This window comes from Lagopus leucura, unplaced genomic scaffold (assembly GCF_019238085.1).
Source record: "Lagopus leucura isolate 7727_CA_CO unplaced genomic scaffold, USGS_WTPT01 Super-Scaffold_100026, whole genome shotgun sequence".
Lineage (NCBI taxonomy): Eukaryota > Metazoa > Chordata > Aves > Galliformes > Phasianidae > Lagopus > Lagopus leucura.
In genome coordinates, this window is record NW_024962277.1 from 5,100,761 (window position 1) to 5,127,409 (window position 26,649).

Here is a 26,649-nt window from a genome sequence, read left to right on the forward strand (position 1 = left end):
GGGCTAGTGGGTGCTGGGGCTCTGCTGCCCTGTGCAGGTGCCGGGGAACCATGGGGACCAAGACTATACCAGCATGTGCCAACTGGACCTGCAGTGCCGATGGGCTGCACTAAAATCTGCCCCTCTGCACCCCAGTCCCTGGGTGGACACTGCTGAGGCTGGCTGCTTGAATTCAAAGCAAAACCATGAATAAATAAAACCCATCTCTTTGCCTCTCGCTGCCTCTGGACGAGGCCAGACCTTAAATGAGATTTCCACAAGGGGAAATATGGGAGCATTCCAGTGAGTGCCATCCCTGCCCTGGGCATGGAGCACTGGGAGCCATAGTGACAGCAGCACCAGTACAGCTGGGAATCCAGGTTCACGTAGACCAACTGGGAGTCTGCATCACTGGCACAATTGTATTATTGTCTGCTTCTTTAGATGCTTATTTTTTTAATTCAGTAAAGTGGTGTTGCAGTGCCTTGTTGCTGCAGCTTGTTGTATCCGAATGTGCAGCCTCATCCTGCAATGCCTGCTTTTCCTTTTCCTATAGGCCAGCAGTGAAGCAATGACAGTGGCCACCTCACACGCTGAGGTGCTGTCTGATGGGTGATGCTCCACATATGCAGTCAGTCTGTAACCTCAGCTCCTGCCTGACGTCTGTGTGCTGAGAGCAATTACAGCGTGAAATATTTCATCTTAAAGCAGAGAATTTTTTCAGTGCTGTGCTGCAAGTAAGTTAATTATCACAGTTAGGCAGCCTGATGAGGTGTAACTTCATCTCTGCAAAGTCAGTTTCTCAGTAAAGTTCAGCACTGAGAATTTACTAAATCCCCTGTATTCAAATGTGCTGCTATAAATACCTCGGAGTGAAGACTCTTTTTCCTTTCTGTGAATGATGGCTAGAAACACTCTCATCACTATTTTCAGCAAGGTGATCTAAAAAGCAGCTCTGTTGCAGGGAGCTTACCTCGAAGAGAAGAGTTTCTGAAGAATTTTTTGCTGTCCCTTCACGAAGCTCAATATTTGGTTTTCCTAAGTCGGAGTGCTTGTTTCTTTTGGAGGAGCCTGTTTGCACTGATGTTTGCCATTCTGCATGCTTGCAAGACCAGTAACACTATAGGCTTTAACTATAAAAATGAGGTTGTTAGCTTTTCAGGAACATCTTCACCTTGCTGTTTGCTACCCTGTGAAGCACCAGGTCCAGGCACTTCTTGAGTCCAACCCATGGGATTGTATTGCAGAACACAAAAGCAGCAAAAATGGAAGAAGAGCATCGCTCTGTAATGGATCAGTAGGTATTTTGTAGAAATGTTTCCTCCAGATGGTGCAGCTCAGCACAAGGGAAGGTTTTGCCTGGGAAAAGTGCCCACCAAGGTGGTGTGGATGGAGAAGGACAGTACCGTGCTGCCTTGTGGAGCAGCCTGTGCTCTGTGAGGGAGCCTCTCATGGCAGCAATGCCATGTGTCAGTGAGGGGTGGGTGCTGGGAGAGGGGGAACTGAGGGAAGGGAAGGACAAGGTGACGAGCAATGTGTGGCCTGTGGGGAAGATGCACCTGGTGACACAGTGTAGTCTTCACCAAAGGAAGTTCTCCCAAAGCTGCAGCTCTTTGATAGACACCTTCTATGGGGCAGGATAACACTTTTTTTTTTCTTTTTCTTTTTTTTTTCCCTCCAAGTATTTGTTAACAAAGAAGGAGGCACCAATTGGGAAAGAAAATAATTCCCCTCTGCCAAGGGCCTGTTCACACAGTGTGCATCTGACTCTCAGCTGAGGCTGGGTCAACCTCAGCAGCCCGGTGCTGTCAGCAGGCATGCACCGTGCCTCAGGGCTGCTCTCAACCACTTCAGGATCAGCTGGGACCAGTTCTGTGTGCTTCAGAGGCTGCCACCTCATCTCCTCAGTGGAGGTGGAATGCTTGGCGGGAGCAGCGCGGTGCCACCAGGCCTCACCCAGGTGTGAGGGGCCGGGCGCCATGTTGATTCACGCCGCCATGGCGACACTGAGGAGATCAAAATGGGATCAATTTCTGCATCTGAATGGGAATGCTGTTTTTGCAAAGCAAGGGGCCTGTTTGGAGCTAATCTTCAAGATGAAGGAAGGCACTTATGATTCTGCAGAAGGATTCTGTTGCTGATAAACATCAGTACATCTTTTTTAGCACGGCAAATTAAGCATGAGACTGTAACTATTTATAAATACCCTAAGGGGTGAATATCAAGCAGGAAGAGCTGCAGGAGTTAAAGGTTAATGTTAGCCTGTGATCATGCGGGTATGAATTAGTCATGAATAAGTGCAGACTGAAGACGAGAGGACTGTTCACAGTAATGTGAGGAGCGAAAGTCTGCAACTGGGGAAAACCTGAGTAATAGACAGATATCCCTGAAGGCAGACAATTACCAATGCTTTGGGCATCCTTGGGAATTTGTAGTGCTGACCAGTGCTTCCCCATCTGGCTGTGTCCAGGTCTGGGGCGCCCAGCACAAGACAGATGTGGAGCTGTAGGGTAAGCAAGTCCAGAGGAGTGCTGCTAAGAAGCTCACAGGACTGGAGCACTTCTACTATGAAGAAAGGTTGAGGGAGTTGGGCTTGTTTTGCTTGGAGGAGGCTCCAGGAAGACCTTGTTGTGGCCTTCCAGTACTTAAAGAGGGCTATAAACTAGATGGAGACCAACTTTTTACCAAAGCAGATAGTGGTAGAACAAAGGGCAATTGCTTTAAACTAAATGACAGGAGATTTGTGTTAGATGTTAGGAAGAAATTCTTTCCTCAGATGGTGAGGCACTGGCACAGATTGCCCAGAGAAGTTGTGGATGCCCCATCACTGAAGGCATTCAAGACCAGACTGGATGGGTCATCAGGAAATCTGATCTAGTGGGAGATGTCCCAGCCCACAGCAGAGGGGTTGGAAATGAATGAACATTAAAGGCACCCTTCCAACACAAGCCATAAGACACCATAAGAACACTGCAAATACGGGTATGGATATATAATTGCCTCTATTTAAGCACAACTTTGAAAAGTTTCAGTAATTATTAGAATTGCAGACTTTATTGAACATCAGAATGCTGCTGGCTACTATTTGTGTGGGATGGAAAGCTTGTGTGGGTATAGGTTCTGGATGACACAGTTTCTGGGTGCTCAGTCTGAAGGTCAGTTTAAGACGTACCTTCAAAGTGTACTCAGCTGAGTATCTCCTATTTCATAGACATGAATTCATTACTCATATAATGTAAGTAAAATTACAGTTTACAGTCCAGGCAAAAGATGAGTGATATGAAATCTTTGAAAGAACTGAAGGAGCCTAAAGCAATATGTCAAGCTATTTAATTACATCTCAATGTCGCAAATTGGTGTCTCCTAGCTTGGGAAAAAAAAAAAAACAACCAAAACAAAACCTAAATCTTTCTATTTAAGAGACTTTTTATATTGGCTGAGAAAACAGTAAATTGAAAGGCAACTGCATTGTGTGCATTTGTAACAAACTGCACACTTCCACCTCTCTTGGAAATCCCTTAATGAAATATTACATTATTTTATTCCTACCATATTGACTGTAACAGTTTCACTGCTTGATTTTTCCAAAGCCTCAACCTGTTGTTTACATTTTAACACCAGAAATGTTCTTTGATGTTTGATATTTCTATGAAAATGACACTCCTCATTCATTTGGTAGATTCTGATTTTGCTGCTTGTCTCCAATTCGGCCCTTTTTCTGTTATAATTTTGAACAGTAAGAACAAGCATTTGGTATTTTTTTTGTTTGTTTCCCAGCAAATGAACTATTTCCTGTTTTCTTTTGTGACTCTCTACTTCAATAGCAACTGACAAAACTGACAACAACAGGGACATTGTTCCCCACTTCTCTTTCCTCCAACTGAGGCTGCAAAGGAAGAAGGCAAAGAGGTGAGTCTGCAGCATGGAAGGCAAGGACCTGGAATGTGGAAGGTGCCTTGAGCATCCCTGGGAGGAAAAAGGTGGTGTCCTCTCCTGTGTCAAGTGCTGCACAAAAGGAAGAACGAGTGACATGACTGTAACTAAGACCCTCCTTCTAGATGAGGAAGCTGACAATAGAGCAAGAAGGTGGGCAGCAAGCAGGAGGTAAGTGTTGCACTGTTTCAGAGAAAGGACTAGAAAAGGATGAGGGTGAAGGCAATGCCTGAACCAGATGTTTAAGGGCCTGCCACAAAAAGCAGAGAAGCAGCAGCGTTAGAAAAGGCAGCTGCAGCTTGTGTTGTGTAAGGAAATGCAGAGGGACAGGGCCTTTTCAAAAACAGTAGATCAAGAGTGAGTTGTTCAGTCACTTGCCATTTGTGATGTGCTCCAAACACTTCCTTAGATAATAGTTTTCCAACCTTCCAAATGCTAAAAAGCTAATAATATTTTTAAGGACTAACCAACCAGGCAGTGAACAGTATCAGACTGCTCGAAGATAAGCACATGATAACTGTAAATGACAAAGCAAAAGGGAATACCATGAGAACAGATCATAATTATGACAATTACTGATGTCTGATTATCACATGTGATGTCTTGGCACAATGCAAAGCAGTTTTTCTATTTATCCTTTAAAACCTTCTGTTTCCTGATGTGTTTTTTTGTTTTGTTTTTTGTTTGTTTTTTTTTTTTTTTTTTTTCTCATGTCATCTAAAATTCCTTCATCCGCTTCGTGCCAGGGATGACCCTTGCTGACTGAGGTCATTCTGTAGGTTTGCTCCCAGAAAAACCCACTCCTTCTCCTCAGTGCAGAAAATAGTTTGACTGATGTTTTTCTGAAGTTAAGAGTTAATTTTTTTTATATACACAGACCACTCCACAGTAGTACTACAGGTGATTAAAAGAAATCAGCAGCTACTCAGCAACTCAAAGGATGCTCTTGAGTGGTATTCCAATGGGGATATACAGACCAGACACAACAGCAGTGTCCATGCCACGAAATAGCTAGGGTGTTTCCTGGAAAATCCTTCTTAGAAAATCCTTCTAAACAGTGTTTGAGCCATCAGAAAGATGCAGCTAATGCTAAAGATTATGATTTGTTCTCAAGTTCTTAGATTTGCATGTTGCTGTAGCAAAGCCTAATATTTTGAATTCCTGAAAACACAAAGCTTTTTCCAGCAGAAGATGCATAATGCATGAAGTCTAAGAATGATAATTAGTGCTCCTCAGATTTGCACACCGTGCAAAGATCTTTCATTAGATCTATATGATATGCTTGATCTAGGTGCTATATCATGGAGACAAGGCCAGGCATCGCTGGTATCAATGGGACTACAAATCAAGAGTGTTTGTGTTTAGATCACCAAATAAGAGGTTAAAAGGTGGTCTGCAAAACTAAGAGAGAGGCAAATACATTTACCAGTATTAGAACAGGAAGTGCAGAGAGCTAAAGAATACCTTTCTGACTGAATATAAGTGAACTGCCACCTGACTCATGAAATAAATCAAAATATACCTGTCCACTTTTGATCAAACACTTCATCCAAATGATATGATGATACCAGTGGAAATTATTTCCTATGTTCCTATGTATCCCTCAGAACGAGCTCCAGTGATCCATCCCCTATGAGACTAGTGTTAGCAGCATGCTGCCATCAACACCCAGAGTAGGTGCAGAGCAGAAAGCAGTAGAATTCCCAGGAGAAGAACTGGCAGGGAAAGAAAATCTCATTTTCAGCTTTCCATTTACAGCCTAAAATAGCCAGTCTGCTGGGAGCAGTAGTTCTTAGCAAAAACAGTGATTATGAGGACTATGGTCTTATTTACTTTCTGCCAGTGTTGCAGCACGCACCGTATACTCACAGGATATTTTTAGTCATGGATTCTGCCAGGCAGAAACACAGAGGAGTTAATCATGTGTAACAGATTAAACAGACAAAAAAGCTAGCAGGACTGGGGGGCTGCAGCAACAGAATATCTTTCTTACCCTCTCTAGCCCAGGTTCCCAAATGCGTACGGTCTGGGGGATTCTGGATAGGATAAAGGCAAAGGTTAGTGGTAAGTTTTGAGCTGGGTCAAGCATTCTACAGAGGCTGGCTGAGACCTGTCTGCATTCAGATTGTTGTCAGAGTTAAAGCTCTTGTAGATGTAAATTGTTGAAGCTGACATATTAGCGGTATAGAGCTGTAGGCCTGAAGTGGACTCCTTCCTATCTGCCGTCCCTGTGAAAGGCAGCACTGCCTGCTCAGGAATTAGGAATTGAATATGGAATCAGGAAGTTAAGGAGTTAAGGAGATTTGCTGTTGGCTGCACACCCATCGTGCCACTGGCATAAGCAGGATGCTCAGAGCCACCTCTGTCTGGAGCAGGAAGTACCTGTGCCAGGCTGTGGCTAGGCCTTGGGAGAGGGATGCCCAAAGTCTTCTTCCTAGGGGGAAGTAAATCACTGCTCTCTTAATTACCGTGAAGGAATGAAGATGGGCTGGAGAAGATGCAGTTTATTCAGGTCTCCCCAACTCGCAAGCTGAAGGAAAGCACCAAGTTTATAACCAATTCTGTCTTTTCTGGAAGGGCAAATATTTTCCCCTCTAATGGGAAGATGCAAAGAGGATTATGACAGCAGTTCCCTTCCTCAGGCAGGTTTATTTTCGGGCAAGAGAAGCCTTTCATAATAAGTAACTGCTCTTTGTTATGAAGCAGCCTGTGTCGGTGACCACAGGACTTCAGGGACACAAAATAGATGCTATCTGCCCAAAACTCACAGTCATTGACTATCATTTTGATTTCTTTACTGGGTAAGAGCAAGAAAATGGCTTTTAAATTAGATGTTGAACCCCTTCCAGAATTGCAATATAAGACACCGAATCAATCATTCTTCTTACAGTTACCTCCTACTCCACAAGCTCCTACTACCATAAAAATTGGTCACTGTAAACTGAGCTGAGTGAATAATTTCCAGTTTCAGATTTGTTTGAGAATATTTTCCTCTTCCTCTATTCATTATTTGTCTGTTAGCAGATTGATTTTCCTGAATTTATGTTTTTGGAAAACTTGTGCTGTAACCGTTCTGCAAGTAATTCCCTCCATAAATCATGTGTGAGTGATTTGCTGAGGAGTGTTCAAACATTTGTCCTAATTCTGCTCAGCCTCCATGAACTTGCATCTCATGGTATCTGCTCCTCAGCTCCATGGCCACATCAAAGAGCCGGGTTTCCACTGCCTGTTCCCCTTGGGAAAATTCGCACTTTCGAAGCCCCTCCGTAGAAATCTTGCACAGAAAGCAGGAATTACAGAAAATCATGTCAGTCTTAGGCAGACATGTTCACTGAGAGGCTCACAGTTTATCAGCATCTGTGATTTTCACATCAGCTAGCAGATAGCTTTTCTAGCCATGAAGAGAACATCATTTGCACGCTTCACAACTGGGAGCTGCTCCTAGCCAGAGCTTTTGAAAAGCATCATCCCAATTTGTCTCACTAATTGTCTATGTGAGACAAGGCCTTCAATGGCATATAGAGTGGTTGGGCTCCAAATAAGTATGCAACATGTCACCACTGAAAAATTATTCATTAGTTCTCCAGAAATAATTAGAGGATTCTTGTGGTTGTTGTTGCATCTTTATGAGAAACAACTCTATCAAAGCACTGGCAGAAGTGATCCAGACCCTACTGAAGACAGTGGAAAGTCCTCATTTTGAAATTATCTGCCCCTGAACAGAGGGAGGAAACTGCCCTTCTCAGCTTGAAAAATAGCATCTTTTCAGATAAAAGTTTAAAAGAGAGATTTGAGTATTTACCATGTGTCCTCTTACAAAGAAAGTACTGGAATGCATATGCAATATTGAAAAGTAGGTAAAAGTCAACCCCAGCCCGGCATGCCACCATTAACCACAGTGAGAATTTCAAACCCCAGGCTGGCAGCTTGCCTCAAATATTTCCTTTGAAAACGTTGGTAGAATATGGACCTCGGCTCTTGTTGGTATGCAGCAAAAACACTGTGCTGGTATTTTAGATAATGTAAACAGTTGCTGCAACTGTCACCCAGGCACTTCATGATTGTTCATAGGAGAAGTGGAAATTAACAACTCGTGAAATCTTGATGGCGTCTGCATTTGTGCTTAGGACATGTGTGGGCATCTCTTCCCAGGTCCTTTGCAAAAGGTACACTTTATGAAAATCTTGAAAAATAATTATTAAAAAAACAATCTGTACAGAGTGACTGAGGAATGCAAGTCAAAAAACAATTAACGTTTTTTCCAAATACGAATTTTCCAAAAGGAGATTATGTTTTCCTTCCAAATCAGCAAATTCATCAGTATAAGAAGGACTTAGTGCACCTTATCAGTGTTCCTGAGCTGTATCTTCTGAGACAGACTGAAATGTTAATTCTTGGTGCTGATAAGTGACTTGGGATTCATTAATTCTGGACCATTCGGTCAGCTGCAGGAAGAAGCTTTTTGTTCCACACAGAGGAGACTAGGCCACTCTTAGGTTGCTTCCCTGTATGCTGAAGTTGCATTTTATTTCATAAGCATCAACAGGTACATCAGCGTTTCTGTCAAGTCAGTACTATACCCAGAGTAGTGTTGTCTTGCTGCCCATCACGGTCTGTATTTTCTGCTCAGAATGGGTAATAATTCATGTCTGTGTTCTGATGACACCATTTTAGAAATTGGGCACAGAAATTCTTGTGTCACTTTGACAAGCACAGTATTCCTTTTCCTGCCGAAAGTGAATCTCAAATACAGTATTTTGATTTATTTTTACATGCGATTTATGCTGAATCAAGTAAAAGATGACTAGCTTGGAGTTGCATCGGATTTCTTTGCACATTTCACCACTAGCTGTTTCCCCCTCCTCCCCTTCCACCCCCCCCCAGTGCCTACATTATGCAACTTCACATTTGGTAATCTGATCCTAATGAATTTTAGGGCAAAGAAGTCGTCACATGCTGGCATGTATTTTTAAAAAGCTTCATAGGAAATAGTTTCTTTTCATGCATTCTTTTACCTGTAATTATTATACAGATGCATCATGTTATACGTGAGAGGAAAAAAAATGCCCTACTGCATAGTCGACTCCATTTATATCACTGAAAGAGCAGCAATCCAAAGCATAAGTAACCTGAGCTCCATGTGCATTGCCACCCAAGCGAGCAGGACACACGGTGATGCCAAAATGCCGGTGCTGGGTGCAGGTCTGTGTAGCTCCATCCTCAGGGATTGCCTCCACTGGAGCAAAGCATGTCGTTAAACCCTGCTGTGCTGTGCTCTGCTTCACTGGGCGGCTGTGGGAAATACTATAAAATAGAGCACACTGTGCACCATGCACCTCATTCTACAGAGCAGGTATAGACTCTGTGATTACACCACAATGCCTGGCACATACCATGTAAATACGCAGCAATTGCATGTTCCTACAGCTTGTTAATTACACATCGTTACCAACAAGTTCAAAGATAAATGATCATAGCACATGCAGCACTTAGATGCTTGCAAACCTCTTAAGCTATGAATTTGTACTATTAAGTGCCACTTTTGTTGCTCTTCCATTGGGAAGGGAAGCACAGCGCTCTCCCAGCTGAAGGCCAGCAGTTGGAGCACACAGCTCTTACTGGTGCAGCAGAGGTATGCTGAAGCACTTCAACCAAGGAGGAAATCTGGATGAATTAACAAAATAACTTCCATTAACAAATCACTTTGCAAATTCCATTTAGTAATCCTCCTAAGCAAATGCTGTATTTAAAATCACTGGCACTTGCATGCAATAGAACTAACAGTTTTCCTGACCCAATATTTAATTTTGCACAAGCTAAAAATGAGAGGAAAACCTCATTCCACTGATGTCACTGGCAAAACTCCTATTGATTTCAGTGAGGCAGGGTTCTACCCAGGCAGCTTACTTGTAAATGGGTTCTTGAAATAGCTTATATTATATTCTGGCAGAAATAGATCACCATGTAAGGCCGCTTCACAGCCCGTGCTGGCTCTTCTGTGAGCCGCACTGCAGTATTTTAGACTACAACATACAACTTTTAATAGCTACCTCAGTAGCATTGTACAAAATACAATAATTCTCTATAAACATTGCTTTTCTCCAAAGTGAAGCTTCCCTGTAAGATATGATTCTGTAATGGTTTGGGGTCAGCTGTATATAAGCACCCAGACTGGATTATCTTGCTTTTTTTTTTTTTTTAATTGATTGGTTGTTTGTTTGGGTTTTTTTTCCCCGTTTTTCTTATTTCCATATTGATTTTCAATCTGAAAGGTGATGTCGATGTGTTTAAGTAAGGTCAGGAGGCAGCTTCATAGCTGATGTGAGCGTGAGCTCTCAGGCTGGAGGTAGCGCCAGTGGCTATCAGGAAAAGAGAGAGCTGGAGGAGGCTGGTCTTGCTGGAAAAGCAAAGAACTGGAATTTGTTCAGGTGACAGGGGAGCACAAACCAAAAGAAGGTTGAAGGGAGGAGCAAGAAGGTATGCCAGGACGCAAGTTGAGGTTTTAGTTGGAACGGAAGACTGTCTAGGAATGGCGAGTGAATTTACATTTGTGTTGAAGGCTCCTTAAACATGAAGGGTCAAGGAAGCAGGGAGAGAGACCAGGAGGAGGCAGGGAGGCGGAGGAAGCAAAAGGGTGATGATGTTCAGTCTGTTTTGAAAGAGCAACTAGGCAGGAGAGAGCCTAGCATGCCAAAATGAGATTGCATTTCAGCAGGAAGAGAACAGCTGGCAACGTGCAAGGCAGATTTTGAAGTTAAAGACAAGAGCAAGGAAAGGGGCAAGAAGGTTTATAGAAGCCAAACAGGAACAGAGTGGGATTAGATCACTGCAGCAACATATAACATTCCAGAGAGCTTTGTTATCTGCTGTGCTCTTTAGTTGCAAGTGCAAGATGGTCAATCATTTCTAAAACAAAATGCATTCAAATTGCAGTTCCTTGATTCTACATTAGAAAATAACTTCTTATGCAGGACTGTTATTTGGAATGGATTCAATTTTATCTAACCTGTACTGACTTTAAATAAAAGAGAGGTACACATCTCCAGTGCTAGAGATCCAGTGGTGTAACGGAGGCTTGCTGGCCCCGTGGCTGAAATCAACAGGTCCTTTAAAGGCAGTGTCCTTGTTCTGATGGATTTACTTTGCTGTCCTTCCCCAGCTTTCACTCCCTCCTCAACCCTACTCTGGAGCCTGAAGAAATGTTTGCAGGTTTTCCTGCATAATAGGCATATTTCTAATACAAACTGAAGGCCAAGCCCTTTTTTAATTCCTAGGGACTAATTTTGTTCCTCCTGAAATCTACAGCACAGTTCCTGCTGCCTGCAGTGGTACCAGGTGTGGTTCGACCGGCCCACAGGCAACCTTGGAATTCTAATGCAAAAAGCCTAAGCATACTGAGTGGGGAAAACACTCATTAATAAATATCTTAGGAGAACATGGTTACCTCGAAAAAGGCTAATTATTTTGATAGTTACTCGTTCAAAACGAAAAAAAGAAAAGTCTACTCAATGAGAGGAGAAATTAAAAATTAGGAATCTCACAAAAACAGACAGCAGAATATTGCATTCAAGAGGACAGCCACCAATTAAGAGAAATGTCAACAATTCAAGTGGCAACAACTTCAAAAGGGAAATCTTTTCCTCATTTTCATACGCATTCTTCATAAACAACATCAAGAAGTGTAACATGCTAATAGCTAATAACACTCAGAATAAGATTCACTAATTTACTAACTGAATAATTTAATGCATATCAAAGAAATGATTTTCTCATTTCATTCTTTTTTTAGATCTAACGCTAAGCTGGGTATTATCAAGTAGATGAAACTGCACAGATTACAAGTCATCACTGAAATAGTCATTTTAGAGTTGAGTTTGTTTTTTTCCATTGGATGTATCCTTTAAGGAATCATATTCCTTTTTTTCTTATTCTTACAATGGATAGCAATAAGTAAATAAATAGAAGAGCAGAAAAGAAAAATCAGCTGTGCTGAACTAAGGCAGGGAGATGGGATGTGGTGAGCAGTGTGCCCCGTGGTCCCTTGGCTGGGGGGCCCATGGTCCTGGCACGATGGCTCACACACGTGCTCGGCCCCAGGTGCACAGTGGATAGGTTTGATTTGTGCTGCAATGGAAGGTGCTCACCCCAGCACCACACACCATGGAATGAGGGTGGCAGGCTGGAACCATTGGCTTTGTGGCAGGTGGAGCAACTTTTGCAATTGGGAAAAAAAACCAACACTCTCATGCTGCCAAAATATGAACAAGGTGCTTCCTCAGAAATATTCTGCCACGGCCGTTGGTAGATATCAATTCCTCATGTACACAGGACTTCCTCCAAGGAAAATGGCATAATTTCAGCAGGCTTTCTGATGAGAAAACCTCTCTGCACTGTTTTTTTTTTTAACTCCTGCAAAGTCTTTCACTTCGAGTCATGAGCTTTCAGCGCAGCAACATCTCATGGCTGCGACCTGCGGTGACTGCGATCAGGCAGCAGTAAGCAGAGCTGCTTTGGGGTCCCCGGCAGCAACGGCACAGCGTGAAATCAAACAGGGAATGGGTTCTTTTGTGTTTTGCTTTGTTTTTTGCATAATATACCTCCCTTTGTGAATGCCCGGGTTCCTTACCTTGGGAGAAAAACAAGAATTTCCCTATCTTCTTTTATACCACCCATTACTTTGCATATCTTTAGGTCTTTCATTAATTTCCTTTTAAAAACAAACTCTCCTACTCCTTTCAGATTCGTATGCAACATCAAAGCATTTCAGTGAATTTTTCATTCCATTTATATGCCAGCTCTCTGGTGATGGAGTCAGACATGTTGTGGTAGTCCTGCAGGCAGCAAAGATGCCCAGCTTCTCTACCACTGCTGAAGTTCTCCTTGCTGTAAGCACCAATTAACTCGGAACAGCCCCTCAAATAGCAAAAAACCGTCCTGTGATAACCCTGCTGCCTTGAAGAGGGCAATGGGACCAGCGTGCTTTATCCTTAAAGGTAAAAAGACAGCTGTGGTCTGTGTGCTAAAAGGAACTGAGATTTATTTTTAACTTCCTTTTTTTTCCTGAGCATTGTGAAGAAGCTGAATCATTCTATTTTTATTTAGGAGGAGACTATAAGGGAGAGAAATAATCTGATATATTTTAGAGACACTTCCAAAGAACAAAGGCTGTCATGGTGCAGTGACCCATGCCAAAGAAAACCTTATTTCCTCCAGTAATGTCAGTTGGGCTCAGTTCTCCACCACATATATGTTCAAGAATTTTTGTACTGAACTGAGAGTTCAGTATAACGCTTCTGAGAACTCAGATTAGTCTCCCTTTGTCAGTGCTGAGTTTAGGAAGTCGTGAAGGCAGTCTGCATCATAGTGGTACTATGACTGCTCTGAAACAGAACCGTATCATATATCTGTTTTCATTCTTCTGCTTGAGACATACCTTCAGAAAGGCAGTTTCTGATGACATGTTTGGGCAAATGATGCCTTATCTGCATGCTTTTTTAATGTATCATCCTGATCTGGTAACTTGAATGCCATAACAAGAAAGCTATGTTAATTGTACATGTTTATAAGTTAGTGCAGTCCAAAACACATGCCTTAAACTATCTGCCTCAGAAAGTCTGCAGATTGTTTGAGAAGTCAGAGATGTTCCCTCTCTGCAAGGGGAATCACAGAACTTTTCAGACCAAAAATCTTCAAACACAGTAATTTTAGCCTCACGGATATTTTATATTTCTCCTGCCTAAAAATAAAAACCACCAAGTATATGAACTGCTGCTGTAAATAAAAGCACGAGTAACAGAGTTCTACTGTTGCCGGGCTCCTCCTCCCACTTGATCTCAGCAGTCAGCAAGAACACTTATTCAGTATTAAGTTACAGTAAAGAATTGTTGACTGTGGTATAATTGAGAGCAAAGATAAAGTCAAGTCAGTGAGTTTGCTTCAGCTTGCAACATTTCAAAGAAAGCCTCTAAATTTGTTTAGATCTTAAAAATGAAATCTTATAGGACATATTTGTTAACAGTAAAAATGCTTCTCCATTAAGTAATTCGTATTGAAATGCACAAAGTCAGTGTTATTTGCTTCTAAGTTAGATTTCATTCTAAATAGTGTATGTTAAAAACTTTGACTACTTCATGCCAAATGCTTTACACATTTCTCTTTAATTAAATTCTGCCAGAGAACCATGTTACATAAGCCAATACAAAAAGCACTCTCAGAGAGCGTGGGTAGAGTCCAGGTGCCCTTGCACTGACTAGTGAAATTCCTACAGAACTCATCGGAGGCAGGATTTTACTGTTCATTCTGTACGCTTTTTATACATAGGCATTTAAAATCACTGTTATTTAGTACACAAGATCTTCAGTATATTATTTTTAAAAACTTCTATTTTAATGAGCTCTGGGCTGTCATTTCTCACTTTTGTTACAAGATAAGTCTTCCTTCAGATTTCAAACACGTCTAGTTTCAAGTATGTTTGTAATTGCCAGAGTACATAACAGATGCCAGTTTAGATAAGCTTCCAGTCTGTGGATGGAGGTAGGCATTTGCTCTCATAATCTGCAGCTTTACTGCAGAATTTGAGATTTGCCTGTAAAGAGTTCTGGGAGCATTGTGTGCCATTAGCACTTAGGGATTCCTTAACTGCACAGTAATACGTTCAGCAGTAAGGCACAGGTGGTGAGGACAAAGAAGTAAAAATAAAAACAAATAAATAAATGTAAAAAAGGATAATCTTTAAGATTGCTAGAATAATACCTAAGCAAAACAATTAAACTGTGAAGTATTTTTCAGCTGTGTGAGATGAAACAAACTGAAGTGAGCAGCACTTGTACTAACGCCATCATTCTTAGGCACACCCAGCTCTGTGCTGCAGTTCCCTTCCTGCAGGCAGCGCAGCCCTCAGGGGAGCATGCTGCCTGGTGCTGGACACTCACTGTGGTGGACGTGTCACGTCACACTGGTGCCAGATTTCAGCTCCACGTGCAGCTCTGACGCTTGTTCACAACAGTGTAAGAACAACAATCAGCTTGTGGGAGGATGCTCTGCAGACATGCTGTGGGGTTTGGTGTTTTGGTACAAAGGGAACAGGAGAAGGATGGCTGCCCTGGGACAGCCCTGCTTGGACACACGGCTGCAGTGGGTGAGCCGCAGCCCTGCAGCTCCTCCAGATGCTGCTGGCGTATGGCTGGGGAATGGGGGAGGCTGTCTGAGCATTGCTCATCTACCTCCATTCAAAGTTACTCTGCTGATATTTTTTTCAAAGTTGCTAAGCTGTTACCTGGTTACCATAGCCTGGTAACCACTCAGGCAGATATGGGCTTTTTCTTCCCAGCAGGTAAGCGGGTGACCCTCACTGAGTCAGTCAGCCCAATGGCACCAAAACCACTCAGCTGCAGGCCAGGATGAGGCTCTGTGAGAAATGTATTTGAAGTGTTCAGAAGAATGCTGGGTATGAGATATGATTAGTTCTGACAATGCTTATTCAATTTAAAATATGCTTAACCGGTTTAAAAATAAAACCACAGACTCATTTTGACTGCAGCCCAGTCCCGAAGCTATTTCAGCATGCGCTGCCCATCGCAGACCTTATATTCTGATCTGGCTGTAACGTGGCTATTAATAGAGCAGAAGTTGGGGGTGCAATTGGCGAGGTGGGCAAGCAGCTCAGCAGCCACGTGCTGGTGGGTTGGCCTGGCCTGGACCACCATCCTGTCCACACTGCTACCAAGCCCACTTGCCTCTGTGCCAGGAGAGCAGCACATCAAAGGTACCCACAGCCCTGAACTGCTGCAGGACTTTAAGAGGCATGCTCCCGTGCTGTATTATGCAGGAGGGGATCAAAAGTCAGTCTATATGCAGAGAGTATCTGGAGAACCAAACTGGATTCTTCTGGAAACCACAAATGCTCTCATTACTGAGAACTATGTAATATTTACTTTTTTTTTTTTCCCCTCCAGAACTAAGATACAAATTTGTACAAGTTTCTTAAGTGGGGTTTTCCAGGGACAAACTTTATTGGTTAGCTCTTCATTTCTTGCATTCTTCATAAATATTCAATTCAATACATTTCAATTGTTTTTCTGACTTACATTAAAGTTGAGGAGATCACAGGTTAAACATTGTGAAACAGCATTAAAGGGATAAATGAAGAGAAAATAATCTGTGTAAATCAATATTCCTTCTGTCAGGCAGAAAAGCTACAGCACAAATATCTCAGACCCTTCTAAAAAAATTAAATCATAAATTTTAAAATGTGGGTGTACATTTAAATGTTACCTCTTCCCAGACCAGCACTTACCTGACACCTGCTCAGCTGTTCTGTATAGGCTGTGGGGTCTGTAGGAGCACACTGGCAGATCTGTGAGCATTTCCTGAAACAGAAAGGCAGGAATGGTTTTGTCTTGTATCTATTTGGGTTCAAACATCATTGATGTAGTAAAAAGGGAAAACAAACAAATGAAAAAAAAACCAACACCCAAGAAAAAGCCAACAATCACTGAGTACCAATGTGCAAGGCTCTCATTTCCAAAGACACCATGGTTGCACAGCCTTACAGAGAAAGGAGAGGAACCCAATAACCTGCCAACAGCACTACCTGAGCAGGCCAGACAGATCATTTGCATGGCAAGCAGAACTCCCAGGTCAAAGGACTGAAAAATAGGTATCTTAAAAATCACTTGCAAAATTCATTCCCAGTGCCAATTTTGTTCTGTGACCAGACACCTTATCCACACAACCAAGGGTCTCTTCTAAAGCAGTTTCAGGGCTCATTCACACAAACAGGTGCTCGTGCAACGGCAGGTATAAACTCCCTGGCTCTGGGTGCATCGTGTACCCAAGCAGTGTGCTTGGTCACTGAGCACAGCCTGCTCCTCGCTCCCTGCTGTGCTGCAATCTCACATAAACTGAGGGTAGATTAGAGAAACCTAATACGCTCTAGGACTGTAAAGGGATTAATCTCACATAAATCTTCACCAAAAAAAAAACAACATTAGTATTTATTTACATGCATTTTATTTTCCAATGAGAAAACAAACCTCCTTTTCTCGTGGAACAGTAGAAGTCTTTTCAAAATTTTAATGGCTTTGGTTTTGCATTTAAAATCCCCAGCACTACAGTTAACCTATATTCTTGAGCTCAAATAAAAGCTAAAAGCACGTATTTTAGAGGAGGGCTTAGCAAGCTTTTCCATTTCATTACTAGATATCTATTACAGGGGCAAGATGCGTACTTTCATCTCACTGACACACTGTTTTACGTATAAACATCTTGACCAGCACCGTGTTGTCAGCGGTTAGCAGATTCAGTGTGTTTTGGCTGAATTTCTGAAGGGGAAAACTGCGACTTGCACTCTAAATATTTTTTCTGGAAAATGGCTTCCTCAACAGACTGTGGGCATCTTGGAGGGAATTCCAGCAAACATTCCATCAAGAGCAGCTTGCTGCTGGCGGGTGCCGACATGCCAGCCTTGGGAACTGAAATTGGGCACCCGTGGGTCCCACAGAGCTGTGGGCAGAAATTATGCCAATGCTGTTGGCGCTGCTGACTGAGGCTCGTTTGAGATCCAATCTGATTTACGATAAGACATTCTACATTGGGGAAGTCTTGAGGATTTTAGTTAATATTTGTTACTAGCAGATGTTATTAATATTTGTAGAGTTTTACTTAACATGTCAGCAATCTTTAATTGCTCTTCTTTCCTGTCTTTCTGGAGTGCTGCAGAACACCTGTGGACAGGGAAGAGGCTGGGTGAGGAGCACGAGACCAAGAGTTTGGAACCTGGATGGCGCTGAAGGCCACTGTGAATGTTAATTATGTCACTTCATGCTTTTACAGCGCTCCTTGTGCTTAAAGCACCACACAGACTGCTCGTGATTAGTGATCTGATGGTTCTGAAATGATCAGCAGTGTCATTTAGGCTGTCATTAGGACACAATTAGCAGCCCTCTGATCAGTGCACTGCAGCCCAGAGCAGGCTAATGGGGCTGCAGGGCAGCGAGGGGACAATGCTGCCTCTCCTCACCCTGTGCCCACTGCAGCCCTGCATGGAGCTGGACTGAGGGCAGGGCACAAAGCACCCCTTGTGTCCTGCCCATCATGCCAGAACTTGGGGATTTCTGAGAGCTATAAGGAATGTGCCTGCAGATCTGACCATCCACTGCTCCACCACTCTGTGTTTCAAAACAGGTGGGTTTTTTTGTTTTGTTTTGTTTTTTTGCTTGATTTATAGAGAACTTGGCTTTTTGCAGCAGCAGAAGATACAGTGGCAAGGGTCTCAGAGGTGACATTCTGGAATCTAAGGGCACCACGTTTGGGTAAGATGAAGAATTGAGTTACTCTAGCAGACTGAAAACCAAGGTCTGGCTTGGACGGTGTTCCTGAACCTAGCATTCTTACTCCACGCTTAGGTAGTGAACTCTTCCACTCACGTGCTTTAGATACTTGTGTTAATAGCATAAATGTCAACAGAAATGGCATGTTTTTAAAATGTTAGAGTTGCTCTTCTGAAATGGTCCAAGCATATATTTTTAGCTTCTACAATCTCTTCTGATTACACCGCTTGCAAAGGTATCGTATTTCTTGTCACATCTAGCTATAGTAACGTGTCAGTAGCTGTACTACTGCTGATTCCTCTGCATAAAGCACTGTAGAATATACTTCAAATACTGGCTTTTTGTGTGTCTCACACAAGTAGTCATTAATACCAAGGGAACAGCATGCTACTGTTCCAGGTTTTCTAAGAACTAATGCTATCGCTCTCCACCAGCTCCTGTTGCTGGATCCACAATGCCTTTATTATTTATGTTTTTACTCTTGAAAATTCAAATTTAGATCTGAAAATTTTCATGCTTTTGTTTTTTCAAAATAATTAAGGCAGGCAAATGGACCTGATGTAATCTGCATAGTGTGCACCATGGCAGTGAAAGCACTGCTTGTTCTCTGAAAGGAGTAATTCTTCCAGCTGGCGTCCCATGGCCCCTCCCCGTGCGGCCGCCTTTCCCATACACTCAGGGGACTTGCTGCCAGTCATTGGTTTGCCCCGGAGGTTTGCTACAGTGATATTATGGTTTGCTGGATGTCTGTGCCCAGCAGGTTTGTCTCTAAGCATAATTCAGTGTTTTGCAGTTCTGCTGGTGTAGCGATTGCTTTGCCGAAGCACCATCCTCGCCCTGGGTGCTTGGGGTACACATTGCTCCATCTGCACACGGCCTTCACAGCAGGCTTGCAGGGATCTTTTCTCCTCCTCTGCCATCCCCATAGTAAGTGGCATGTTTTCAGATATGTTCCATCCACAAAGGATTTGAATGTTAGCCTAGCATATTTTACTGGTACTTGAATGGCCTAAAGAAAGTATTTGGAAAGTGGCAGATGCCTTTGGAAAAGACTGGAAGAGAAAAAAATACACTAGATGGGGATGTTAGCAGGTCAGCTGGCCCAGGAAAACAGAAAAAAAGTGCAGTGCAGAAGTGGTTGCCAGCAAGCAGCCATGTAATCCCCACCTCGGCAGCCACCAAGCTCCTCCTGGCCCCTCTGCTGTGACACACTCAGCCTCTCTGCCTCAGTACTCATTCTGTACAAGAACTGTGAACTGCTGTACAGATCATTCAGGCAAAACAGACTTCCCAAACCTGCTTTTTTTCAAACACATAAAATAGGTATTGTCTGAGGAGGAACAAGCACCAGGTAGTACAACACGTGATGTAGGTGGGGTTTTTTCATCACCACAGCAGCGCTCCAGGCGCGCGGGCAGCAGCTGGCACCAAACTGCTAGCATGGCTGCTGGGCACCACCACAACACAGGGAGATAATCGTGCTGCTTCTGTCACAGGAGCAACAGACCTGCAAAATGAAGACGCCAAGTGGAATTCCCAAGTAATAAGGAATCACTCCACCACTGGTGCCTTTGGTAGGCCACTGCACAGTGTAGGTAGGCCATCGGGATGCACTTCTTCATAGGAATGTTCCACGGGACACATGTGGAAAACACACTGAGTGCACAACAGCTTGGGAAAACTTAGCAGTTTGGGAGGAATTAACAAAGAGACAACAGTGTTTGTCATGACAGTAAAGGAAGAGGTATGAAATAAAACAGCTTACCACAACATGGCTTCTGACTAAGAGTGAAAAATGTAATGAGGAAGAATGTACTTCGGATAAACATACATTCTGTTAAGGTAAATGAAAAAGCATGTGCCAGTGGGAGGGAAAAAAACACGACTTCTTCCTGTACAGTCACCACCAGCAACCATTTACATGAAGCAAGTGAGGAGAGCAGACTTCCTCAGCACCAGAACAGAACAGTGTCTCGGATAGGCAGAGAGGTCTAGGCAGAGAGGACATACAATTTATTGACAGCTTTCACAGAACACTAAGGCTCTATTTGGCCAGCTGGGAAGGAAGGAAGAAAAACAAGAAGTCAGTAAACGGTCATTTACTGTGCATCTCTTAAAGTCCTTGCTAGCAGTTGTCAGTCTTACACTAAGAGACAGAGAACTTGAGAAAGTCAGAAAGTCAACGTGGTTGACTGAAAAGCAAGTGATGATGATGCAAAATTAGTTGATGCAGTTCATAGCTGTCAGTGAGAACGTGCAGAAGAATATTCTCCTCCTGAGCACCAGCCTTCCTGTGCAAATTCAATGCTGCACCAAACCAGACTGGATACGGACACAGCCACCAGAAAAAGCTGATACCAGTGAAAAGATGCAAGGCATATTCACTGGCCACTAGTGTCACCAGTTCCTCACCAGTTTAAATTCCCTTGGAAGCTGAATTTCAAATTAAGTTGAAATACTGAAATTTGATTGTGGTCAGTAGAAACTAAAAATTTTGGGAAAGTGCTTTGCAAAGATAAAGTTTTATAAATGAAACGATGAGAACTGATATTACCCAACCTTTGCTGGAAGCATAACATTCCTTCCTGTAGACTAAGGAAATATTGAACTGTTTTAGCATTAAATGTGTTTAAGCTGAACAATCACCTATAGGTTTCTCAAATCACATCTTGCAGAAAGCTGAAAATGTAAGAAGTTCCAGAAATAGCCTGAAAATCATCTAAGAGCTGATGCTGATGGAGAGACTGATGAGCATCTCAATGACTCAGGTGCCTCCCATATGCACATCTTTTTGTCCTAAGAAGAAAACGTTCCACCGTTAGCTATCTTAGACATTTGAAAAAAGTTACTGTTTGCTAAAGCAAGATGGTCTTTGTAGATATTTTGAAAGCTTACAGGGATACCTGAAAACAGGAATTCTTTAGTTGTATAAATTGTATGATTTTATATAGTTTAATTGCACTGAGCTAAGAGACATGAAAGGGACACTCACCTGGCAGAAACTGCTGTGGTACAAAGCTGGAGCCAGACGCCAGTGACTGACAATTTTTCTAACCAAAGTAATTTTCTACCTCAATTTTTCTCATTTTGGAAGTATTTTAGGGTAAGTGGTAGGCATGCCCCATAACTTAGGAAAAAAGGGAAAAAATGAAATAACTTACTGAACTCACATACTAAGGATGGAGGTGAGTCAACCTGGACAAGTGTCCCAGCAGAAGTGTTGTTGTTTTTACACAATCCACACCAAGAGTCTGCAAGCTTCTGTAAACAAAAATTTGAATAAGTACATATGCAAAAAATTTACCGCGAGAGAAGATAGGGTCCATTTTATCACTGCATACAATCTACCCCTACTACAGTCAGATTACAGGAAAGGGAAATAGGGCAGCTAACATCTCAGCCAACACAAGAATCTCAGCAGTTCCTGGATGCTTACTTCCAAATGTCTGTATTTCCATACAGAGATACTAGTAGAACAGACACATGTCCCCTTGTGCACTGAAGTGACAACGCGTGCGGGTGCCCTGCATCAGGACAAGCTGTGGCCCGCTCCCCATCAAAGCTGCAAGCAGACAGGACAGCTTTGCTACTGCAGCACCAGTGAGGACTGTGAAGTTCTGTGGCAGCAGGAACTTGATGATGTGTGGCAGGGTGAGAGAGAAGGAGAAATAATAAGGGAAATCAGATAAAACCAGTATTTCTCACGGATATATGTATCAATTATCTCCAGGCACACGTACCCACCAAGGTTGCCCTGGATAGCCCATTCCACTGCCTACATCCACATGCATCTCACGGTGGGACCCGAGTTCGTTAGCAGACGAACAAAGACGATAACATTCATCTCTATGTTCTTGCCCTGACATGGTTATTCATTAGTTCTTCCTAATGATTGTTCAGTTCCTTCCTTCTAGGGAGCCACTCCTAATTCTCTTCTATTCAGGTTGTTTAATGAGTCACTGACTTTAATAATAATTTTTATTAACCCTTCCCTTACACAGCTAGCAGACCGCCATGTGCTGTGCTGAGAAACAAGCTCCTCAGTGCCTTTCCTCTGTTACGCCATTTTCTTACATGCCGACTGACTCCTGCAGGCTTTCTGCTGCTGGTTGTTGAAAAAAATGCCTTGTTTGTCTTCATGCCTTCAGTTAATTGCTTTTTAAATCTTATTCTACCTGCTTTCCTGCATAATTTTGCTCTCCATGAATTATACTGCTTTTCTAACTGCCTTCTTGTCCAGCCAAATATTACTTAACAAAAAAATAGCTATTTGTGTCAAACGACTTCTTCAAGCACTGTGTTCCCATCCTGCTTTACCTGTCTCTTCTCTTTCTCCCAAGGAGGGAGGGTTGTGTCCAGTTTCACACAGTAAGCCTGCAGCACTCAGTAACGCTGTGCCCACCTTACTCCATGGGAAGCATCACAAAGTTACCACTTAGGTGCTTTGGACTAGTACTCCTTTTTACAAAACAAGAGCAACAGAATGAACAAACAAAAAATAAACACCAAAGTAACCTTAAGAAATGCTTTATTTCTATGTGATTTGTCATTCCTAACAGTAATGAACATAAATATCCTGTGAAATAAGTGCTCAGATGTTGATTTGTCCTTTGATCAGTGACCAGTTGTTCCTCAAGAATAATTTGAGCACGGACTACACTCTGTATGGCCAAAAAAAGATGAAAAAAGCATGTCTTAAATGCCTGTTTTAAAGAATGGAATATGGTTAAGGATTGGATTCTGAATAGTGTATTGAAGGAGTACATAACTGTCCCTTGGCTGTTTGTGATCAAACCTCGCACTTCACACAGCCGCAGCGTCTATTATGCGAAGGCACGTCTGAGCAGCTGCTTTCTGTGCACCTCATGCATGGCGGCACTTGCTCTTTCGACCAAGTTTTGGGCAATTTTGGAGTAGATAGAACTGTTCTTTCTCCTATGTCTTCTGTCCTCATATTAGCAGTGCGGCCACGTATGCTTTTTAGAACATTCTGTGCTTTGTTACTTATATGTTATTGTAACATGTGATGACTGCTATAGAAAACAAGTCCATGTGATTATTTACTTAGGGAACCACACTCAGACCATTATGAAAACGGATTTCTAGGAAGAAATGTATTTCCCATTGACTACTTCCACAGCCCTGTCAGTATCACTGTTGTCAGGTGGGGCATTCACTTTAGGTGCCAATCCAGCCTCGACAGTATCGTAACTTTTTTTTTTTGACTGATAAAACATCGGTGTGAACAGACAGCACAGACAGCTCGATGTGCTCGGAGCCTAGCGTTACTCCTTCAAGCACAGCTCTGGGCCTTTTTCAAACGGCTCCACGCAGCCACAACGAAGTTACCCCGCAGCCGGCCGGGCTCTTCCCGGCAGTTCGTGCGTACATTTATCTGCACTTACGGCGAGGGCCCGGGCCTAAATCCAAGCGCTCCTCCCAGGCACCCTCAGGCCGCGCGGGCAGCGCTAACTGCTGGGCTGCGCGAGGCGAAGACGGGCCACAAGTAGCGCTGCCCGATAGCGGCCGCGAGGGCCCGCGCGGCTCCGCCAGAGGGAGCGGCGAGGCCGGCACAGCGCGCGGCGCTTGCCCGGCCCCGCGAGGGCGGAGAGCCCAAGCCGCGGGCAACAGGTGCCGCCAGCCCCCGGCCCTGCGTGGCGGCGGCAGCGCTGCCCCGCCCGACCCAAGGGGAAGGGGCAGCCCGGATCTGCGCCCGCCCCGCTCCGAGGCGTGGAACCCCTTCGGCCGCGATGGCACCGCTCAGAGCGGGGCGCGGGGAGCCGTGCCGTACCACACCGCATACACACCGCACCGCGCTGGCTCCCACCGCCCGCCCCAATCCTCCGCCCCCGCGCAGCCCCCTCCCCTTCCCCGCCACCCGCTTCCGCCCGCGGCCCCGCGCTCCCGCGCATGCTTGGGTTATGCAACAGCCGCGGCGGGCGGGCTGCGCGGGCCGCGCCGCGCCGGGGCCGCAGGGCAGGGCAGGGCAGCGCGCGGGTCCGTGAGGGTGGCGGCGGCTACCGGGCGGGCACCGGTGTCGGAGGCGCGCCCCTCTCCCCCCCCCCTTCCCGCCCGGCTCCGGAGCGCGCGCCCCGCGCGGTGAGTGGCAGCGGCGGCCGCCGCCAAGTCCCGCCCGTTCCGCTCTCCCTGCTGCAGGCGGCGGCGGCGGCGGGTTGGCTTCCTGCGCTGTGCCGCTCCCCCTCCCCCCGGCAGTCGGAGCCGCAGCGGCAGCAGCCCGGATCCCCGAGCCATGGCTCTGTGAGAGCAGCACATGGCGGCCGCGGCAGCCATGAGCCCCCCCCCTGATCCATACGACCCCCCGCTGAACGGCCGCCCGCAGCCTCCAGCGCGCCCGCCCGGCCCCGCCGCTCCCACCGCCCGCCCGCAACTCCCGGCCCGAACCCGGACCGCGCCGCCACCGCCACCACAGCCGCCTCCGCCGCCGCCGCCGCGGGGCCTCCGCTCGCCCGCCCGCCGCCGCCGCCGCCCGGTGCTCACCATGGGAGTGCAGGGCTTCCAGGACTACATCGAGAAGCACTGCCCCAGCGCCGTGGTGCCCGTCGAGCTGCAGAAGCTGGCGCGGGGCAGCCTGGTGGGGGGGGGGGCGGCAGCGGCCCCCGCAGACCCCGCTGCGCCTCCTCATCGACGCCGACAACTGCCTGCACCGGCTGTACGGCGGCTTCTACACTGACTGGGTGAGCGGCGGGCAGTGGAACCACATGCTGGGCTACCTGGCGGCCCTGGCCAAGGCCTGCTTCAACGGCAACATCGAGCTCTTCGTCTTTTTCAACGGCGCCCTGGAGAAGGCCCGGTTGCACGAGTGGGTGAAGCGCCAGGGCAACGAGCGCCAGACGGCGCAGCAGATCGTCAGCCACGTCCAGAACAAGGGCACCCCGCCGCCCAAGGTCTGGTTCCTGCCGCCCGTCTGCATGGCGCATTGCATCCGCCTGGCCCTCATCCGCTTCCACATCAAGGTGAGCCCCGGGCCCGCTTCGATCCCCCCCGCTCCGGGCGGGCCGGCCGGCCGCTCGCGGGCGCCCCCCCCCCCCCCCCCCCCCCCCCGCGGGGCCGAGCCGGGCGGGGCGGGCTGCGCTGCGGGACCGCGCTAAGATGGCAGCGGCGGGCCTGCCCTGCCCTGGCCCTGCCCGGCGCCGGGCACCGCGCGGCCCTCGCCGAAGGATGTCGGCCCGCGGGGGCGGCCACGATCCGCGGGGATCCGCCGTTCGTAGCGCCGAGCGAGCGCCGCGCGCTCTCCCGGTCGGGCCCCGAGCGGAGCCGCGAGGCCCTGGGCCACCATGTTCTTTGGGGCCAGACTCCGCGCGCTCAAAATGTCCCTCCTCGGCCCGGCGCCGCTGCCCGCCGGGAGTCGGGAGGAAAAGAAATCGGCCGCGCGGGTCTGCAACAAGTCCCGGCCGGGCCGGCGCGCTCCAACTTGCCGCGGAGCTCCTCCGGGCCCTGAGCGGAGCGCTGAACGCCTCGGGTCGGCGCGGGCGGAAGGGCGGCCCGGCGGTGGGGTGCGGCCCTGCCCGGAGGAGCCGCGCTCGGCCCGGAGGCCGCGGCCGTAGCGATGTCCGTGGCTGTAGGAGCGCTGCTGGAAACTTGAGGCGGCCCCTAGCCCGCGTGCTTTCTTGTAGCGGGGAAATTGTTGCGTTCACCGAGCACAAAGTTACAGACCCCGTGCGGCGAGGGTGGTAGCCTCGCTCTGGTTGTGGATGCACCGTCAATCTCGGCTTGTGACGGAGATGTAGAGATCCATAGTGAAAGTGGCGTATACGTGACATAAAATCCACGCTAAAATATAAATGTTACTGCAGTATCGCAATAAATAGCATGCAATACGAAACCGCTGTTCTAACGGTGATAGGAATCGGATGTTTGGGTACGTTGGGCTCTGACACGGGCAGTGCTACACACCAGTTCCTTAATGCTGAAGTGCCGCTCTTGGCAGCGGTGTCACCTGTAGCTCCGTGTTTGCTCTCAGGCTTAGCGGCAGCATTAGCTGCTTTGCCGTTTTGCGGTAATAGGCCTTGTCCCTAATCTCCACAAACAGTTTTAGGATGTGTCGTGCTGGGCCCCATGTATAATCCTCATATAAAAATGGAAGGGAGTTCAGTTTTGCTGAGTGGAGGGTGATGTTTGTGTAAGGTGAGCACTTAGCAGGCGGCACAGCCAGCTGCGTGGGGCCATTCCCTGGTGCTGGCTGTGAGGCGGGACGGAGGGCTGTGCTGTGCTGCACAGGGGGTGGTTTGCTCTATTTGATGCCTCTGTGCAGCTGTTGGGGAGCTGCTTGGGTTGGTTCACGTCCAGGGTAGGTGATGTATTTCATGGTTATGGTGGCAGCATACATAATACTGTCTGTTCAGTACTGTTGCACTTGAATCATATTCTTGTTCTCTTTTTTCTTTTC

At 45.9% G+C, this 26,649-nt stretch overlaps 1 protein-coding gene and 1 long non-coding RNA gene across 6 annotated transcripts in view; one reads left to right on the plus strand and one right to left on the minus strand.

Annotated features, from left to right (window-relative positions):
- Positions 1-1,133: 1,133 nt before the first annotated feature.
- LOC122185019 lies at positions 1,134-24,963 on the minus strand. Of its 5 annotated transcripts, none has more exons than XR_006180703.1 (4): positions 24,741-24,963; positions 21,413-21,503; positions 16,208-16,280; positions 1,134-5,948 (listed from the first exon to the last, which is right to left on the minus strand). It is a non-coding gene; the product is annotated as an uncharacterized LOC122185019 (long non-coding RNA). The 5 variants fall into 5 exon arrangements; XR_006180702.1 differs by having other exon boundaries at positions 21,404-21,503; XR_006180701.1 differs by lacking the exon at positions 1,134-5,948 and adding an exon at positions 8,804-9,576 and having other exon boundaries at positions 21,404-21,503.
- Positions 24,705-26,649, plus strand: part of FAM120A (family with sequence similarity 120A) — a 49,366-nt gene continuing 47,421 nt past the window's right edge. The window contains 2 exon segments of the mRNA XM_042880469.1: positions 24,705-24,837; positions 24,839-25,216. Of these exon segments, the coding sequence (XP_042736403.1) occupies positions 24,742-24,837; positions 24,839-25,216 (474 nt within the window). The 5' untranslated portion in view covers positions 24,705-24,741.